At 38.0% G+C, this 18,154-nt stretch overlaps 1 protein-coding gene across 2 annotated transcripts in view; it reads left to right on the top strand.

The window, feature by feature from the left end:
• LOC110472033 (uncharacterized) overlaps nucleotides 1–18,154 on the top strand; it is a 60,602-nt gene that overhangs the window by 16,281 nt on the left and 26,167 nt on the right. For both annotated transcript variants that reach the window (XM_077784223.1, XM_077784222.1), the window contains exon 3: nucleotides 10,604–10,812. In XM_077784223.1, the coding sequence (XP_077640349.1) occupies nucleotides 10,604–10,679 (76 nt within the window). In that variant the 3' untranslated portion in view covers nucleotides 10,680–10,812. The remainder of the gene's footprint in view (nucleotides 1–10,603; nucleotides 10,813–18,154) is intronic.

The raw sequence follows: 18,154 nt of genomic DNA, 5'->3' as shown, positions 1-18,154 counted from the left end.
AGCAGTCAGTATTTGGGTTAGTCTTTCTTGCAAGCTTGAGGGTTCAGGTCTGAGGCTATAAACACTTCTGTACGTATGAGTAAGTCTAATTTTGTGAGAAGTCTAAGCCAGCAGGGCTCCTCAAACAACTACGTGTTTGCAGGCTTGGGACCTGCAGATATTTGGATGGAGGAGATGACAGGGAAGGGCTACAGATACCAAGTTTAATTTTTAATTACACATGCCTTCTAGGATCATCAAGCCATATGAAAGTATATATCATGAAATGGATTGTTTGGGACACATAACACAAATGAAGCTGTTTGCCTGGTTTGATACCATAAGATAAAGTTAGCCTAAATACCTCGTATCTTAATAAAATCTAACCATTGTGATTGTTGAAACTTTTGGTCCTGATTTAGTTACATTTTAGATAACATTCAAACATTTAAAAATCTTCCCATCTTATGATATCTAATTGACAAATTTGCAAAAACAGGAATCAGTTTCTAAAATTTGTGGGGATCAAAAGGCTTTTTAAAGATGTTATCAAATTAACAGTCTTTTGGGTTTTATATATAAGTTGTTATGAGTACTGTGTTTTTTAACTAAGAAATTTGTTTTGATTAGTTAGGCCATTTCCCCCCTTCACCATACCCCTTCTAAACTGCAGCCACATATTAAAAACTACCTAAGAAAAAGCTATGTGCTTAGTTCTTAACACTGCTCATACTTAATTTAATGGGATTAGTATCAGTTTTAGAAGTGAGGGGTAAGGTGTAAAAGCAGAAGGACAGAGGTACATAAAGAGAGTATTTCACAACTTGGAGAATATTTATAATGTAATCAGAAGCCTGTGCAATGAGAGAAAAGGGATCTGAGGATATAGTCAAATAAGGAAACAAGAAAAATCAATGTTTTATAAGCCATGTTTGCAAATATGACGAATATATCTACCTGGCAAATGGTAATTAAGTTAAAAAAAATTACTGTTTTTACAGTAGTGAAATTAAGAAAAACTATGAGAGTCAAATTCTGCCCTTAGATATACTCATATATTGCCTGATGGCATCGGGAGGGAAGATTTTAATATCTCACATCTGACTTGGAACCAAACCAAAAAGACTATTTTCAGATGAATCTGGAGTGACTTCCAGATCAGAGGATCCCAAATTGATCTGCCAATGTATAGAGAGATGATTTCATCAGGCATAGAGAGCAGTCTCTTTGGAGTTAAACACGATAGCTATTGAATAGTACATAGCAATGACAAATGGCAATTTTGGCTTTTACAGAGAAGAGAGAATTTACTCACATGTAGAACTTCATAGTACAGAAAAGACTGGCTGCTAAAATGGGTGACAGGAATACTGGCCATCATTCCCTCTTCAAAATGCTATGTAATGGCTTTGCTCCTCTGTCCTGTAAATACGAATAATGCAAATGAACTGCTAGGTTCTGGGATTCAAATAGAGTGTTCGTAAGCAGGATGTTCAGGAACTCCTCCAGGGTCTCCCAGCTTTCCAGTATAAACCTGGACAGGCATCTCTTTTTCAAATGGTATGTAGTATTTACATGAAACATGTTTCAGCAAAATAATGGCTTCAATAATCAGGCACAGTTTTGGGTAGACTGATCCTAGGTGGCTGGTTGCCCATTTGGGGAGATTGGTATACATACTTTTATTATCCTTCACTTTTTTTATGAGTGTAGCCTGGTGATGCCATTTGAATATCTTGGTTTCTGATAGTTTCTGAAGGGTCCTGTCTGGAATAGTGATTTGGTCACTCTCCATTTTTTTTAAATTCTTGAAAAGAAGAAAGAAGGCAGCCTGTTGTGTTAGAAGGCTGTGTACAAAGGTAAGTGGAAAGGCTCTGGTGGGTCTTCTGAAAATCACAATGACCAGAAATTAACTGTCATTTATGTAGCAGACACTTAATACCAACAAGAGTCAACACTTGGTTTTTTCTCAGAAGTCTTTAGAGGACCCAGCTGAGCTGCCTATGATGTTTCTTGGCCCTTTGTTTTAGAAGGCAGTCGTCAAATCTTTGATTCTTCCTTGTCCTGCACAATATTTTATTTATGAGGCTATTGACATTCAACAGTCTAAAAAAAAAAATCCAGTTTTAAAGTTCTTGTCTCCTTGTTGTTAATCAGGCTCTTGAAGACCAGCAATGGGGGTGTCCCTGTACCTTTCACCAGGGAAGACAGGAAAAGGAATGTTGTCTGAATGTCTTATGTACAGGAGCACTAGACCTGAAAAAGCTGATTTCCTGGCACTGTTTCATCCTTGCTGTAAATTTTGATGGATGCTTTTCATGCAGTTGGGCCATTCATAGCTGCCCTCTCTTGTGTGGATTCTCCTGTGCCTAATAAGGCAGTCACAGTGCAGCCTTTTTGTCCAACCTGGAACATTTACATGTCTCTGTAAGTCTTGCTGGCTACTTGTTTCCACAAAACTTGCAGGAACTCAGTTACCATTGAGACCTGTATGGAAGCCAGGACTGACTGCAAACTGCCAGTGCATTCAGCAGTTATTGACCACCCTTATGGTCACTTTCTGTCTGTCTTGTCCATGCACAAATACACACACATGCACACACCCAGCATGATCACAAACCTTGTTGCCATAGGAAACCAAGCTAAAAACAAGCAAGGTCAGAAGGCATGAGCTCATTGTTTTTCTTTTCCTGTTCCTTCTTAAAAACTCCTAGCACAATCTTTTGTTATTCATTAGGTTAGACGTGGGTTTGGATGCTAGGTAATGGAAGTCATACTTGCTGGCTGGTAGTTTTATACTGCATGACATGGTGGTGTCCATCATGGAGTTTGTGTGGCTGCCATCTTTGTCAGGCCTTACCTCACTCCCTAGTCAGTCTCTACAAGGTTTGGCAGTGGTACTTGCTGCTTTGGCTTGCAGTTTCCTTCCTGGTCCCCTGCTTGTTGTTGAGAATGTCTCCCACAATCACTTTGATCTCAATGCCCACCTTGAAAAAAGTAGCATCATCACAGGAACAAAATGTACTCCAAAAACCCAAAGCAGGGTCATCAGTGGGTAAATATTACAAAAATTGTTAGTCTGGTTAGAACTAACTGAGCCACTGCCACCTTTGCTTTAGAATAAATATTTATAGTGTGTTATGACTAAACCTTTATAATACAGATGTACTTACCTGGGCAGGGCATCTGATGCATACCATGTCTCTCCATAAAGGGACATGAAATCCATACTTTTGGTAACTGTTCATGGATAACTTTTCTTTCTTTGTTCCCCCTAGAAGAGCAGCAAAGTGCCACATTTTTTACCTACATGGTTACTTGCAGAGACTTTTTTGTCTTTTCAAAATGAATTGTTGCATTCTCTTCCATCTTCTTCTATCTAATACACTTTCAGAGTACAAGCCATAAGGAACAGGAAGCCATCTGTATAATATATGTGTAAAACATATTAGCTAATAATAAAGCACACTATGCATTTTTTTATCTCATATAAACATTCAAATTAGGTGCCTATGAAATGGGAACAGTTATTTGTACATGTTTTATCACAAATAAATCAGAATAAATCAAGCTTCAAGCTTTCCATATACTGTTTTAGAAATTCAGAAACTGGACACTTACTTGGTTATGGTGGCCTGTCCCCATGGCCAGGGAAGGCTTGTGCCTTGCTTGTGATTTTCTATGCTTTCACATGTACTTGCTCTTATAGAAGTTCTATTCTTGGGTAAAATCAGAGAAATTTCAGCCTTAGAAAGTATTTCCTCTTGTCCTGTCTGGATGTGTTTTTGCTCCAGTGGATGGAAATTATATCTTAAATTTATATATTGTTTATTAATTATTCCTTTGCAATGACAGTCAGTAAATCCCAGTGGTACGTAGCTCACCCTGATCCTATTTCTGCATCTTCTTTCCCTGGCTTTGTCAGTGATGCAGAAACAGAGTACCCAAAGTCACTCAGCAATGTCCTTTAGGCACCTCAGTTTTGTTAGGCCTTCTAGGAACAAAAGCTCTACTCAGCATCAAGAGTTTATTGAGGAGGAGGAGGAAGCAGCCTGCTAGAGTAATGGAGGGAAATTGTAAAATTTGGAGCACTTCTGGCCACCAAGGGCACAGGAAACACATTTTCTGAAACTCTTTTACCACCCCATCCCCAGCTTCCCTAGAACTCTATCACTGTCTTTACCAGTTGTATACACAGGGTTTTGGCTGCTCATGGTGCCAAGCCATGAAACATTTGCTGGGAGCTGTGCTGATGTTACCAGGTCAGCAGAGAAAGGAACTACTAGAATACAGTTATTTTCAAAAGCCATCTAGGAGATTAAAGTTGCCACAGTGTGTACACCTACATTCTTTCAAATCCTAGACATATAGCTTTAAAATCCTTAAAGAAGAGGAAATTGGCAGCTCACTGAGAAGAGACACCTCAGACCTGGCATCATGTATGTTGAAGGCTCACATCACTGCCTGTGTCTGTGCTAGTGAAAGATATGCATCCTGGACCATTCTCTGGCATTGAGGTCAACTGGAACAAAACATCCAGTATCCATACTACTAAGCTGTCTTGATCTCCCAAGACAGGACAGCCATATGCAAAATGTTTCTTGAACATTTTGCCTCTAGCTCATGGTAGCTTTCAGAGCTCACCCAGGAGCTGTTTTGGACAGTGCTGTTTGGTCCTCTCCTCAGCCATGCCAGGGTTCTTCAAGAAACTAGAGAAGAGATGCCAACAGTAGTGTCCCTGGCACCATATAATGCTTCAGAGAAGGTGTAGCCAGCAGACTTGCAGGTGAATTGTGGGTGCCTTTGCCGCAGCAACAAGATGGAAGGGTTGATCCTTTTTACAATGGTTGCAATTCCTTCTCTTTGTCAATCTCTTTGTCTTCTCACTCAAACCTGAGCTTTTATTCTGATGAATGCTGGAATAGCTTACTATTTTCAGCTGTTTAATAGTTTGCTGTTGTGATTGTATTTGATTGTGTTTGAGTTTGTATTTCCCCAAGGATAGGGAAAGGGATTCTATAAATATTATTTGTTTTAATTAATAAATGTCAGTTTATTTTGTAATGTAGTAGGGCAGCAAGGATGTGCACTGGGAGAGTGACCAGTAAGGTCAGAAAGGCATTGCTGTTTTTATTCCTGTGCCACATTCGCTGTAGTCCCTGTGCATCTGTTGCCAGAAACTCTAATGCCACCACAAAGGACATTATCTATTATAAAACCCTTGCTAAAGCCCCAGGTATTGAAGGCAGACAATAAATTGCTGAATACCTTCTCAGATGTTTTTTATGACTCGTAGTTTGTTGCCATGATCCACAGAGACCCTGTAATGCAGGTCTTACTGAAAGGATGCACTTGGTCAAAAGTTTTTGATTTGAGAATTCAGACTATTTTGATCCCTTGTAGGCTCTTCAGAAAACCACCAGAATTATTTCATGTCAGTATAATCTTTAAAGGTACATCTTCATTCTGGAACATCCTCTGATGCAAGCTCTGGTTGAATTTGGCTAGGCATGCTAACCAGGCTTCTGCTCACTGAGTCAGACCATTTGTTGGCTGTGGTCTAGGAGGCACACTGTTAGCCAAGGAGAAGAGGTTTCATTCTGGCAATTGTTTTGTTAACTGAGAAAACTTTAATTTTCTTGTTACAAAGCTACAGGTCAAAATCTGAAATAAAAGACAATATTTTAATTAAATGATGATATATCCTGAGCAAAGCAGTGATGATACAGGGACGTGAAAATTCATTGTCATCTATTAAGGTTGTGTCTACATTCTGAAAGAAGTGTATCTATTCCTAGAGCTGTGTTGGATAAGTGAACAAAATATCTTGGGTATTTTTGCTATTCTGAGGCTTTCTGTTAGACTGATATTTGAGTGAAATATTCTGTGGGACAAATACTGTTTGCTTAACTCATGGAAGCTAGCCTGCTTATTTCAATGAGTTAGCAAAGTGAACAGGAATTTGTTGTTTGGAAACTATTCAGAAAGCTGTGCTATATTTTTATGGAGGAGCCTCCACTAGTGTGGATGTCACTATATGATTAAATCAATGGGAAACCTGTGGTGGTGTTCAAAGATATGGCATTGGGTTTGCAATGTTTTAAGATTAACAAACACACCCTTGAAGGGGGGCATGAACAAGGCAGATGGACCCAAATTCCAATACACTTTAAATGGTATTAAGTAATATTCATGGTTATTTATTATGTTGTATATTTAGGGTTTCTGTGGATATACAGCACTGGAATTATTATGTTCTAAACTAAGAATTTTAGAGTAGTTTTAACAAATGTTCTATTCATCTGTAAAATCTGGAAATGTATTCTGTCAATGGAGGTTAGTACATAAAGACTGATGACTGTTGAAAAAAAAGTGAACTTTTGTTTGAATATAACTATTTGTTTTGATGGTAATTGAGGCAATTCCTTCACTTTCCACAAACATTCATTAGATGACATTCTGTAGGAAAACTGTTACATGCAATGATGCATTTCTGTATCCATATGAATGCCTGAACTGGAAGTCTGTGTGCAGTTTTTAGGGAAGCCTTTGATAGGTTGTAAGTTTACCAACCAAGGGTAAAAAAAAGATGTCAGGCAATTGGGGATGACCAACAACCCGCTATAAATACTAATTTATGAGTGGTGAATTCCCAAAATACACAAAACAGTCATTTTAGTGAGTAGCTTGTGAGCAATCTCACGGGCAGAAGTATGTTGGCAATTAGTCATTCAATAATTTGTGAAAAATATATCTGCTCATTGACATTTAAAAAAAAAAAAAAAAGAAAAATCTCCTAAATGCATAGCGGGGAAATATGTTGCCAGCTAACAACCCAAAACACACAACTCCCCTTACAAATATTAAGCCACCTTCTGATGGATATTTCTGAACTTCTGATATTTCTTATTGGAAGAGGTCTGTCTAGATGTACAGACTCTCCAGTTCCCCAAACAGCAGAAATGTAACCCCAGAGTTGTGACACAATTTGAATAAACCCCCAAATCTATATGAGTGGCTTGGTCCTGGTCTGAAATTTGCAGATAGATGGCTTTTTTTTCAACAAAATCCCAAGTCTTTTTTTTTTTTTTTTTTTACTTGGGTATATTAAAAAAAATGGATTGCAATTTGAACTTTGAACCAAAATTCACTTCTGAAGGCTAATGCATGAGCATTAGGGATACACATTTGAAAATGCAGCTATTGGCAGTCATTAGTTTAAACTCCTCTGCAGACCACAGGTAGATCCAGAACAGCTTATAGCTCATGATTTATGACCTGCTGCAGTTACAAGATTTACGAGGGCCCATTCCTGCATCCTTCCCTTCTCATTGGCCCTGAGAATCGGTTCTCCCATGCTGCTCCTCTGTGCCATGCCTTGGAGGTTCAAAGGAGGTTTGTTTCCTGTGTCTCCTTCTTCCTTTGATGTCTTTGCTGAAACTCCCAAGAAGAAAGGTCATTTTTAAGGGAATATTTTTATCATGTAGACATGGGACATGAATTGAGACTGACAGATTCATTTCATTCAGGATATATGGATAGTGTTTGCAACTTGTGGTCCATATGTGCATGGACTGATATTGGTAGCTTAGCTGGCATTCAAATGTCTTACTTACAACGTTATTTGTGCAATTGCAGCCTCATTTCAGTAGTGGCTGGACAACAGATCCCATTATGTATAGGCACGGAGCTCTTAATGTATTCCTTTTCTGGCTTGGGGGGGTAATATAATTTAATGACACAATTGTTTATTTTTTACAATTTTTCAATTAAGACTGAGCTCCTAAAACACTGTATTACTAAAATGGTTTCTTACTTTCCTAAAATTTCTTATGGTTCTCAAGTATACAATGACTACCTTAGCATAGTCAAAATGGTACCCTCCATTACAATCTGATGGCTTAAGATTTTCTTTAGAAATAAAACAACTGAAGTAGAGATATTTCATTTAACTTCTTCCTGAAATGTACAATGATTTTGTTTATATTTTTAGATTTCAGCTTTCCTCTGAATGATTTTTTATCTAAAACAAAATCAGGTCTTTTCTAGTATACAGTAATTAAAAAGATGAGAACTAACAAGTACTAGAAAATGAGTTTTGTTCATTGTAGATTGGTGACCTGGACTGCAATGCTGAATGCCGATAATGACCTGAAAGTCAGAGAGATTGAAAAGACTGACAAAACTTATTACAAAATTATTACTGAAATTGTTAAGAAATGTGTGCTTTGAGGCAGTCATGTGTCTTTAAGCTTGTCACGATTCACAATTCAGTTTCTTTTTAAAGGTGTTCAGTGATGAGACTGAATCCAGCATTCCCAGCTACTCTGGTAGTGTCAGTGCTGCTAGCCTAAAATATTCCACCTTTTGTCATAGCCCTTCTTCCCACGTGGCACGTGTTAGTACACCTTGCCCTGTTACCAAGTGTCCCCCTTCTTCTGCCCCACTCTTCTTTCAGCCAAAAGGAATTGCAGTATAGGTTTTTGTGAGAACAGGCATTGGTCCACTTTCTCAGGATCTCTTTCCTCAAGAAACAATAACTGTGCACAATGCCTGATTGGTTTGGGGGAATTGTTTATGGTAACTACTGGAGTTCAACAGAGTTTTTGTGTTTTCTTTTATTGTTGCTAATTTGAATTTGTTTTTAAAAGAGGAATTAAATTACCTAGACGGGAAGATATTGATGTAAATTTCCTTACTGATAAATTAATAGGATTGAAATTAGGAGCATGTACATATTTTCGAGAAGCATAAAAATATATAACTACAACTTAGGGACCTTAGAAAGACTTCAGTTTTAACAGAAATGTAATTCCTTGACTTGCTTAGCTCATCTGTTTTTTAAATGCCATGACCAAGACTGAAAACCTCTTTGGATCTTCAGTGGTTCCTCAGGATTGTGTTGAGCCCTTCCTGAGAACAACATCCTGCATATCTCTCTCCTAGTTTCCTTCAGGGTTTTTCAAAGACTCCTCAACCAAGCACTATAACAATTATGCTTTACAATACGTTCCACAGTATATCTTCTTTATAATTTTATCTGGAAATTTTGTGAGGGAGTTCCAACAGCAAACCTAAAATATGGAAGTGTTGTAACACGTACTACCATACATAGGTACGTGCAATTATTTTACAGCTCAAAGTCTATCTCTGAAATTAGTACTTTTTAGCCAATCAAATATTACAGAAATATAACCCTTCTATTATTAATTTCTCCTTTGGTGTACAGCTATCACTGCACATTCAACCCAAAGGATCTTGTGGTTCTTTGCAAATGACATATGTACAGGAATTCCTTCAACAATTAAATGCCCAGGCTTAGAGAGTGGGCTGCAGCCAAGAAAATAATTAGCTTATAGCACACTGCATAACGTTTGTGGATTGCATGTGTTAAGGATAATTCTGATCCAGAGCATGCCAGATAGTACATCTCACCAGTGTATCCTGCTGGAAATGTCTAATATTTAAAAGCACTGTTAAAATTTTTAAAACTATCAACTATCTTATTCATTACAATCAGTATGATCCACTAAAGTTTTCTTTTCATTTGCACATGTACATGTATTTTAATACCCATACATACAATTAAAATTTTGATTTATCATTGACATCCCTAAAACTTCTCTGTTTTAACAAGTATTTTCCTTTCAGCATCAGGTTTTAATAATTGATGATAAAGGGAGTTAGAAGAAACTTGGCTTATACATCTGAGAGAACATACATCTATATTGACTAAGATAGGGCAGTATATGTCTGTATTGACTACTGATACTGACTGACAGCTCTTAGTACCAGCCCTTACATGGACTTTTTGGTATAAAATGTGAGCTAGACTGTGAATTGTGTGGGGGCATTTATCTTTTTAAATACTACAGCACCTGCTGCCTTTTTCTTGTTACTTATGTAGTGCTGCTAGCTTGGAGATCCCCAAACATTTTACCAAGGTTAATTGAGGAATAATCCAATTTAAATGGGAAATAAAAGTAATAAAAAAGCTCCAACAAAAGCCTAGAACTTTTTTCCTGTTTAACAAATAAGAAACCACCAAAGAGTTCTATGATGTAGCTTTGCCAATAACACATGGTGGGCCCTGAGTTAATACTTATTGTCAATACTGAGTGCCATAACTACACCTGTCAAGCTCTTTCTCTGACTGGGTTTATCCTTCCCTTTGCTTTTGGAGTAGAGGCAGCCAGTTGTTGTGGGACTGTACAGCCCCACGACAGTGAGACTAACTGTGGTTTTCCAAAAGCATCCACAACAATTGTAGTGTTGGCAAGTAGTTATAAGAAGGACAGCAATGCTTATAACCTCCCCAGTGATACCAGTCTTCTATTACAAAGTCTTTTCATAGGAGACCTTCAGTAAGTGCTCCAGTGTCTTGCAGAGAAAAATATGTTGATGTGATCTCTATACCAGCACGAGAAGAAGACTGTTAACCTCAGTCTTTACCATAAGTTTTACTTTCTAAAGAATTTAACTTAGCTTGTCTAACTTGTTTTCCTTGCTTTGTCCTCTCCTTTCATTCTCATCTCTGCACTGACTCCTAGGATGCCTCTATTCTCAAAATTATTACACCAACTCTCAGTTAATGTTACTATTCAGGTACTGTCTTTTTTGGCAGATTCCTCAGGACAAATTTCTTCTGCAAGTCCTTTCAGAGGAGACATACCAGTGAAATGCCCACAATAACACATTGAAAAGGAGATGATGAAATAAAATGGCAAGGACTATGTGGAACCAAACAGCAACTACTGGCGTCTTCTTGTAGAAAACCCTTACACTGCTCAAGCATCTCTACTCTATTCCTCCCTTTGCTTCATGCCCCACAAGGTATGTTTGAGATTAGTCTAATTTAGAATATTAGCTTATCAGGAATCAATGTTTTAAAATATTTTATCTGTATTGAGATATGTACATGTATGGCACTGTATCAGTAAGAAGAGGAAAGGCATAAGCACAGTTCCTTTAACTCAAATTTATGTGTACTAACCAAAGGATTCATTATTTCTGCTCTTCCATGCTTAGATTTCCAAGTCAGATCTTTCATGACAAGGCTGCAGATGGAAAGCCATACTTTGAAATAAAACTTTAAGAAGTAAAGTGGGAATAAATGATCTTTATAAAAGTAATCCAAGAGGTTATTATTTAATAGCTGATATTTTTGCTTCTCCCTTCCCACTTACTGCTGAACACCAGCAGCTTATAAAGAGAGCCTGACAAGGGAAAATAGCTGATTTTTTTTTTCTGGAAAATAGGGATTTCTCTCTGGAATTTGTGTAAGTTCTGGTATGCACACACTAAAGTGTGAGTGCATTTATTGGAATCAGTAGCTTTGAAACTATATATGTATGTATGTATATATGTCCCTCTATGAAAAAAAAAAAGAAAGAAAAGAGGATGTTTCAAGCTCAAATAAATTTCCTGATCTGGTCAGACAAACAGTAATGTGGGGATATGTAGCCAAGATGCAAATGCCTACATAATGTATATGCTCTCTAACTGACTGTGTTTGTCCTCTCCATGTCTGTCTGTGTGTCAATGAAATATTCTGTATTTATTTTTCTGTGTGTCTGTCTGGACATGCATCCAATCCATTTTGCCAGTTCCTCCAAGGTGGTGGAATCATAACAATACTCCCTTAGCTGTGTTTGTCAATGCACATATTTGAGTTCATTTGAGTTCTGCGTGTTCCAGTCAGGACTCGTGCTTGTCTGTAATATATGTATGCATGCATTCATGTAGATATGGTTAACCTGCTTTGGTCTGATCTGGAGAGGTGAATAACTCTGTACAGAAGAGTATATAAAAGGGAGGTTTACTTTTACTAGTTTGCAGACATTTAGCATATTCTTAGTGTACAGAATGCTGACCACTAAGTGCTTGTGACAACATCAAGGTTAGTAATGATTGCCAACATCAAAGATATTTTAATTTATCAAGATAATAATGTCCATATTCTTGCACAAAATTGATTGTATTTTCTCTCATTCACACATATACACACACACAAAAATCAAAAATACAACACTGAGAAAGCTGTCTTTTTTTCTTAGGGGAAAGTAGAATATGGCCAAGACTGGTTTTAGGAGGTTTTTTTTGTTTGCTTTTGCCTTATGCTTAGAAATACAAACCTTTAGATTTCTGATGCCAAGTTTGGAAATTGCATCCCTACTAAATGTTTTACAGGCACTTTGAGCTGTCTGGTGAGCCAAAGTGAAAGATTATATTCATCAGTTGTTCTGTCTACTTAATTTGTTAAGTGAAGTAGCCTTCCTGAAGTGGGAGAATTTAACACAGTTTTCCAAAGAACCAGGATTTTTTTTTAATAATAGCAACAGAAATAATGGTATTTCCAGCACCTTGAATAAAAATAAATACTTCATTTTTTTATTGCTTAATGTAATAATTTAGGCCCATGCAAAGTGAACACAAAAGATTATTATTTTGCACTATTTTCTTACCTGAGTCTGGAAATGTGATTCCCTAATATGATACAGAATACCAGCATGGTGAAACAGGTGCTGATACAGAGCTGAGTATACAAGGGGCAGGACAGCAGAAAATTAGGGCATAGGGGCCTATCCCAATTCCCCCAAAGGAAATGGGAACTGGATTAAGCCTAAACCTCTAATTACATAGGGGTAATAGTCTATCGGAACTCCACAGCAAAAGGGAGTTGGATCAAGCCCAAGACTCTAATTGCTTTTTTTCCTTGCCATTTTTGTTCATATATTTTGTTTACTCTGGCTCATCATTACATTATTTTGTAATTATTATGATAGGATTACTGGCCATTAAATATCTGATTTCTGAATGGTATGGCTTGTTCCTTGTCACTGATGTCCCTGATCTATGTCAGAAGGGTTTGTATATTCTGGTTGGTATATCAAGAGATAGATACATTTATCTAGTTGACTGAAATGGATCAAGGCTTATACATTTCCTAGCAGCACCTCAAAGGCCATACCACTTTTCTATGTACAGAAAACAATGCAGTGCAAGGCCACACCAATGCTTTTTTCTTCCCATTTTTAAATCCTGGTGTTCATACCAATGCCTTTGAACTTCTGTAGTGAGGCCTGGATATGTTGAAGGAATTTTGTAAGAAAAAAGTGTTACTGACTATGTGGTAGCTAGCCACTTGGAGAAAGTTACAGTGCTATCAGTCATTTTGGAGCACCCCAATACATTTTTTTCAGTTAGTTCAATACCAGATTTCCTCCTGCTCTTCTAAGATTAACTCTGCAGTGGTATCAGCATCTCATCTACAGTGCAGATGTTTGGAGATTTATCCCCTCTGAATCCCATCCCCAAGTATCCAAGCTCTAGAGTCAGAAGAGAGTTGTGGCACATGCCAGGCAGGAAGGAGTGTGCCCATGCTTCCAGTGGCACCGTGACTGTGCCATACAGACAGTGTCAGATCTACAGGGCTGTACAGAGGCCCTGATACACAATGGGAATTCTCACTGGTGACAGTAGAAACTGCATGCGTCAGTCTAGGCAGGACTCCAGGTAGATGACGTCAGTGTGGCTTGGAAAACATCAAAGTAGGAAATAAATGCTGGAGCAAGGGGCATTTCTGCAGTCAGTCCTCACAACATAATTTTACTTAGTTGCCCATTAATAACATCCTGAGACAGAAGGGTACAGCTTTATTTTTGAGATTTTATTGATTTTTCCTAATTTGTACTTTCAATTTGTGACCCTAATATGTAAGCTCAAAATGAGGGGAGAGCTTTATCCAAGACAGGTGTAGGCTTCTAGAAAAGTTTTCTCACAGGAGTGGTAGAAACAGGCAAGCAAACTAGCTATGGATTTTGATAAATTAATGAAAGGGTTTAGATAACAAGGTTGTCCAAAATAGGAAGGTTTTACTTGTCAGAACAGGAGATCCCATCCAGTGTATTTATTTGGGGAGCTGGGAAGGAGATAATTATCAATACTCATTGGAAGGATATGGTGAATCATTGATACAGCTATTCATTGCTTTCTGGGACAGAAGGACTTCGACCAATTTGGAGGTGTTTTGTTCCCAATTAATATATTTTTGGCTACAGCAGAGGTTTGTTTTTTTTTTTTTAACCAAATAGTAGAAGACGTGTCTGTCAATTAAACTGTCTAGGAGATGTATTGGTAAGTGACCTTCAGTTACAGAGATACAAAGACTAAGTAACCTCAGTCACTTCACTGGAATCATTCAAGACTTAAACTGACAGAAGAGAGGAAGGAACTTCTTTCTCTTTGATATCCTTTTATTGCTTTTAGAATAACACAGCCTTACCGTGTATCTCCTACCTGCAGCAGGAAATATGTTTCTCTGTCAGTATTTTGGTGTGTAGCTCACCTGACATAGTCTCTGTCAAAGAAAGCCATTTTTGCTTTTTGAACTTGCAAACCTGGTTTGCAGTGTTTCCAATGTGTGCATTAAAATCTGTAGGACCACATCTCACTGTAGGCTTAGCATTTGTTAATATTTGGAAGGGATGTTTGTTAAGAACAAGCAAGGTGAAATAGATCACGATAAACAACAAAGTGTTTTAAAATAGATCCAAATATCTTGATTAAAACAGATTAATTTATAAATTTGCAATGAAGATTAGTTAGAATTGTTACAATGATTTGTAAAAAGTAGTATCAGAAGGCCATTTTAGTGACTTGGAGTTTGCTGCCCTGGGCTATGTGGAGCCTGGGAACTCAGGGAGGCAGAGAAGTAAGCTGGCCAGTCCTGCTGCAGTGTTCAACATGACCAAAGTACACCAGCACTCAGATACCTCAAGCTGTGAGATGGAAGTGAACTTGTAAAAGCTGCTTCCTTCAACAGTTCTGTGTGCTAGTGGTAACAAAGGATAAGGAAACTATTTAAAACATATACTTTCACCAAAATATTTACCATAGCATTCCTTTTTGGAAAAAGCAATGTAAAAATACCTGTCAGATCCATTTAAAAAGAGAGGCTCTCTTTTACCAGAAGAGAAAACCACGTTTCATTAGTGGGGACTACCATTGAGGTAAGCGGGTCTTCTCTTTATAGGTTTAATGACAAGACATTGTCATGCTTCACCCCCACCTCCTAAACAACAGATGCAAAGTGTGGCACACCTGCAACCAGTGAATTTGTTGGAGTTTTGAGGGGGTTCAGAGGGATTTGCTTTGGCAGAATTCTGCTAGAAAGGGGGAAAGTGCAAGTTTTGTGATACAGCTTTTCTAAATAATAACTAAATAACTAATATAAAAAAGTGGAGAAAATATATTTTACATGCAAAATGGTTTTTTGCCTTTTTTGAAGGAGTGTGTATGAAGAAAACTATTTGAGATAAGTTTAAGAAAAAGAAGTTTGAATGCAATAATGTTAAAAAAAAACCTTTACAAGATTTTGCATACATCTGTAGTTCATTGTAACCAGGGGAAAACTGATTCTTCTGCAGAATGCAGACAGACAACATACCACTGGCTTGGACTGGGGCTCTGTGTAGTCGGTGTGTTGGCCCTTGGCAGAGAGTGACTTCACCATGTTAGGCTGATAACATTTTAAACAGTTATTTAAAGTAAAATTTAAACATCTTAAGCCCACATTTCAGCCCCCCAAAATCTGAAAATAAAGGTCCATTTTACTGCCTCTCATAGTGCTTATTGCAGATCTCTGTGCTCCAGTGCTAAGAGGTCATGATGCTTTCTCAGGCAGACTGAGGTCCCACTCTGTGTAACTCATACAGGTAGTTTCCCAGCATTTCACTGATAAAAGTACATGCAGAGGATCTGAATTCTTACTGGCATACATGACAGAAATTGCTAAAATCATTGCAGCTGCAGATGTTCATATGAGTGATTTTGGCTTTAATTTTGTCAGTAAAATGTGGAGATCTTTCCTCTCAAAATGTTTGGAAGTTTTCTGTCATGGGTCAGTGCTATATACCACCTAACTCCAGTTTCACAGAGTACATTTATGTGTAGGGAACTGAATGCCTGTCCCAGGAATGGGAAATGTTTTGCAGTCACTTCTCTGTAAGACGTGTGCCATAAACCTGCTGCAAAGAGTTAACACCACTGGGGGCTATTCACAGAACACTTGCTGACCTCAGGGAATTTCATCAGACCATGCCCCAAGTGGCTTTCAGACCCAATGAAGACGTTGCACAAGTCATGTGTGTGTTGAGGGTTCAGTTGTTGGTTTTTGAAAACTGGTCAATGGCTGTTGTCTTTAGTGAAAAAAGTGTAATAAAAATGTTATTTTCTGCTTTATGCAAAATGTTTGAACTTCTCAGAAGATAGCTCTTTGTTTACCAATCTGGCCCCTCAGGCTGGTCACTTTAATGGCTGATTGTGCAGCTGAAGGTGCAAGAGCACAGCAAAGATGATATACCTGAGACTGCAGTCAGTGGGAGAGCTACACAAAAGAGCCCTGCCACTGGCAACAGAGCAAACTATGACCATTAGATTCCAATTCAGTTATAGACATCTTAAAACACAAATTCTGGGATTAAGGTGTTTGATTAACCCTTTGGAAGTGAGTACCTGTAAAAGGGGTGGGGAGGAACGTTTTCTAGGAAAGCACAGAAATATCATGATCTGTTGTGAAAGGGCTAATAAAAGGTAAAATCAGCAACTCTATGGCTCATAATACCTGTGGAGCATGTACTTTTTTAAAGTGGACTAACTCTTTTCATACCTTGTAATAGTTACCTTACCTGTATAAAAGTACATTTTCTAGCTTAAGTAATTGTCTTTATTCATGATTAATGGGTTCTGAACTTGAACTTGCCTTATTTACAATTAAGGAAATATTCAAAATCACCTGAATAGCCCTAATTTGTATTTATCAGCAAGGCATTTTAAAATTCTTTTTAGAAGTTTAAAATAGGACAACTTACAAATTACATTTTAAATAGTCTCACATCTCACTTAAATAAAAGTTTGTTACACATCTAGACTAAAATTTTAGATGTTCTGTTTTAATTTAGTGAGACAGTTTTTGGCTCAAAAAAAGAGTAATTCTGAATGGAAAAGTTATCAAAGCTTTATTTTTGGCAACAGCTTTTCAAAATGACACAAGGTGTAGTCTGTTGTGTCTTGTGTCATTTCAAGCTCTTGCTCTGCTTAAAGTGCTCACGATTTTGTTCAATCAGGCCCATAACTATCTTTGTCACCACAAATAGAACCATCAGTGTCACTCTATTCCAAAAAAAGATGTTAACCCTTTCATGTCCAGCACCTTCTGAAAGACTTGCTTCAACTCCAGCAATTCAAAGAACTAGCAATGGAGAGCTTTGCTAGTTGATTTGGTAACTCTTTAACAGACCATACTGACTTAACTCCTGGTTTTGCATAATATAAAGCAGTTTTCACCAATTGTCCCTCTCTGCTCCTGGTTCACACTTTGTGTATTTGCTGGGAAAATTTCTTGCCAGCTTGCTTCTTTGTGGGGGAAGAGGTGAAGCCTATGTCTTAACAGCAAATAGACTAGAGGCATCAAGGTCACAGGTAAAATAGGTAGAACAGCTAATTTTTCCAGCTGTATACTAGCAAAAGCATGCAGCACAAAGGTGTGATCTTGACCAGCCTCCCATGCTTTTCCCTATCTGACACCTGCAGCTTTGTGGGTTGGAAGGCAGCTTTCATCCCGGCTGTTACTGCTGCGGGGTGCTGAGCGGGCAGGAGCTGTGCGGGGACCGCACCTGCCGGAGGGCTCGCAAGCCCTGCTCCGTCTGCACCACTCTCTGCTGGGCTTCTTACATGGCACTAAGCTGCACTGCTTACTGAAGGGCTCTGGAAATCCTGGCGGCTAGATTGAAACAATTCGTTCCAAAAGAGTTTTGTCATGTAAAATAGCTTTGATGAACATCGGGACTAAAGATGCTTTCTGTTCCTTACTGAAAAAAGTAAGGAATTTCTGCTGGCTATTTGGAGGCTAAATCCTACAACCTCTAGTGAATATTCATGCCTATTCATGAAAATAGTATCAAGAAACTCAATAGGAACATTTCTGTGGATCAGAATAATTCCTAGGAGTGAAGGTTAACATAATATGGCCTCAGCAAAATCTCCATTTGATAATGCTGCGATGCTTCCTCTTTTGGTACCTGGCTTTTAGAGCTAAGTTTTGAAAGCAGTAAATCAAAAGTAAAAGTTAAAACTGTTAATTTCATGTATCCAAGTGCATTATACATCAGACAAC

Source organism: Lonchura striata, chromosome 6 (genome assembly GCF_046129695.1).
Source record: "Lonchura striata isolate bLonStr1 chromosome 6, bLonStr1.mat, whole genome shotgun sequence".
Classification (NCBI taxonomy): Eukaryota; Metazoa; Chordata; class Aves; order Passeriformes; family Estrildidae; genus Lonchura; species Lonchura striata.
The sequence above is the reverse complement of the archived record's forward strand: the minus strand, read 5'-3'. Positions and strand labels throughout refer to the sequence as shown.